This window comes from Wasmannia auropunctata, unplaced genomic scaffold (genome assembly GCF_000956235.1).
Source record: "Wasmannia auropunctata unplaced genomic scaffold, wasmannia.A_1.0 LD336060.1, whole genome shotgun sequence".
Taxonomy (NCBI): Eukaryota; Metazoa; Arthropoda; class Insecta; order Hymenoptera; family Formicidae; genus Wasmannia; species Wasmannia auropunctata.
Window position 1 is genome coordinate 2,461,358 of NW_012026830.1, and position 2,655 is coordinate 2,464,012.

The 2,655-nt window shown below is 32.5% G+C and overlaps 1 protein-coding gene across 1 annotated transcript; it reads right to left on the reverse strand.

Annotated features, from left to right (window-relative positions):
• Positions 1 to 214: 214 nt before the first annotated feature.
• Positions 215 to 1,657, reverse strand: LOC105450625 (zinc finger BED domain-containing protein 4-like). Its single transcript, XM_011690558.1, has one exon. The coding sequence runs from the start codon at positions 1,655 to 1,657 to the stop codon at positions 215 to 217; it is 1,443 nt and encodes a 480-aa protein (XP_011688860.1).
• Positions 1,658 to 2,655: the final 998 nt, after the last annotated feature.

The window sequence follows — 2,655 nt, forward strand, 5'->3', positions numbered from 1 at the left end:
CAAGCTGATACAGTTCCGATTTTTTGTAATTTTTGTCCGAAAATCTTGATTGAATGTTAGCCAATAATTTTCTAGCAAACATAATGCCTGTGCCTTTCGGAGCCTTTTTAATAAATTCTTCCAACGATGATATTATTTCAAAAAGAACGGGCAATACCATAGAGAGAGTAGGTTTTGTTCTACTTCCCATGTCTTGTAAAAGTAGCCACTGGCCTTAGCATTTCACATATCCTTCAATTAACTTCCATTCCTGGACAGTGAGTGAATCTATTCCAGCTTTACTCTGTTTACTAATTATCGCAGCTTTTTGCTCAACAAATCTTTGCAACATAATGAATTCACTATCCCATCTTGTTTCTACCATTTGCAAAAGCTCATGTTTAGGTAAATTATGTTCAGATTGGAAAAACTGAAGACTTTCTCTAGCAGGTCTGCTTTTATTGTATCTACCCACCATACTCGATACCTTCTCGATTACGCTTGAAGCTCCCACATCTTTCCTAGTATCAGATATTGCCAACTGGAGAGTATGATTGTAGCATCTTATATGGTGCCAAGACTTTTCTCTTATAACAGAAAGAAATTCAAGGGTAGATTCTTCGGTTGATTCTTGAATCTTAAGTTCAGATTCAGATAAAGCTCGCACCATGTTTGCTCCATTGTCTGATACAATATATTTAGAAATATGTCCATCATTTAAATTCAAATCTTCCAAAACTTCATGTATTTTCTGATAGATTGCAATTGCGTTATGTGAACCAGGAAAAGGCTTACAATCTGCTGTAAAATGTTTCATATTAAAATTTTCGTCAATATACTGAAGAGTGAAAGCAATATAAGTGTCTTTGGCACGTGAACTCCACAGATCTGTCGTAATTGAGACTGATTCAATATGTGTTATAGCACTATGAAAATCGTTAAAAATTTCATCTCGTAAAGTCATGTATAGATCAGGAATAATGGTGCGCGAAAATGTACTTCTACAGGGAATTTTATACCGCGGTTCGAGGATATGTAATAAATATTTGAATCCCTCTTCTTCAACTACACTAAAAGGCTGCAATCCTTTGCAAATAAATAGGGCAATGGCTTTTGTTATATCTTTGGCACGCTTGTTGGATGAATCAAAATACGTATTTTTAAATAATGGTTTGAGTGATTCTTTAGAATTTTTAAGTAGATTAGTTTTCGATCTTTCTTCATTAGTTTTCTTCCGCTTTATATTATTCTCTTTTAAAGATGTTAGTCGTAGATATTCTTGATGAGCACTTAAATGTTTCTTAAGGTGATTTTTTAAAGTTGTAGTAGTACCGGTTGGCGTACTTCTTTTTGTACCACATGTGTTACATGTTGCATTATCTTTTTCAATTCGGGTGAAAAAGTTCCAAATTATAGCACTCGATGAAGAGATCTTCTGAAAATCACTTTCAGAAATTGTTTCAGTCTCTGTACTGTTTTTTACAATTTCATTATTTTCGCAGACTGACGATCCTGCTTCTAAAGGAAAATAATTCTGTATATCATTTTTTTTAATCGGAATAGAATCATTTGAACTACAGCTGCTACTGAAATCTAAATGTTGACGTTTTTTATCCGTGTGTAAAAAGAACAGAGAAGAATTCGCTTCCTGGCTGTAGTCGCTATCATGTGATTCCATAATTAATCTGTAAATTTAATATAAAATGTCCTCAATATATGATAAATATACAGTATACCCAACTCGCAACTTCGCAATTTTTTAAACGTACAAATCATGTATATATTTTCGAAATGTATTATGTATTTTATGTAAGAGATGCAACAAAAATTGTTATGTTGTACTTTTTAATAAACATAATTGAAAATAACATAAAAGCGATAGTAAGAAATAAGAAATTAAACAAAGCACAAAGATGATCGTAACTTTCCCAACTGTTTCTAACAAAATTCGTAAATCGTAGTCGTAGGTCACATAATTTTACGTAAACGTATATATGTCACTCGTATCGTTGTGACGTCAGAGACGATTGATACGACATGTTTACGTAAAATTATTGTGTTAACTTATACAGTTATGACTTACGTTTCTGTCTGTGTTTACGTATTCTGTCGGAAACAGTTCTGACAATTTTTCTGCGTCAGTTCTATTTGTCGTAACATTTATATAGTCATAAACAATTATATTAAAAAAAAAAAAAATCGTCGTAAACATTGTATATTTACAAAACATTGGAAATGTATTCACTTTAACAATGATATAATAATCAGTTTATATTTGCAACTTACCTTGAATAATATAATTATATCTTAATTTTCTGTTGAATATATAATTTGTGAGCTTTTCTTTATTCAATAAAAATGGCTTAAAGGAAATCTAAATGCGACTCGGCAATTTCTATATATTTATCTCCACGGTTAGGTTTGTTGACAAAGAGCACACACGTGAAAACATGTGAGATAAGAACATATATCAGTATAAACGTATAAAGACAATAAGAGTCTGATGATAATCGATGATATTACACAGATGACATGCCGATTACAAAGGAGTGCACGCACGAGATTGATCAGATTGGTACAGTAAAGAGCAAAAATTAACTTTTTGGTGTAGATAGGAGAAAGCAAGGTTATTGCACGATGACCAACCCATGGATGGCGCGCTCGTCTGCACCTATC

Coding starts and splice junctions, on each gene's coding strand:
- LOC105450625 (XM_011690558.1), bottom strand. CDS start 1,657: ATGGAATCACATGATAGCGACTACAGCCAGGAAGCGAATTCTTCTCTG.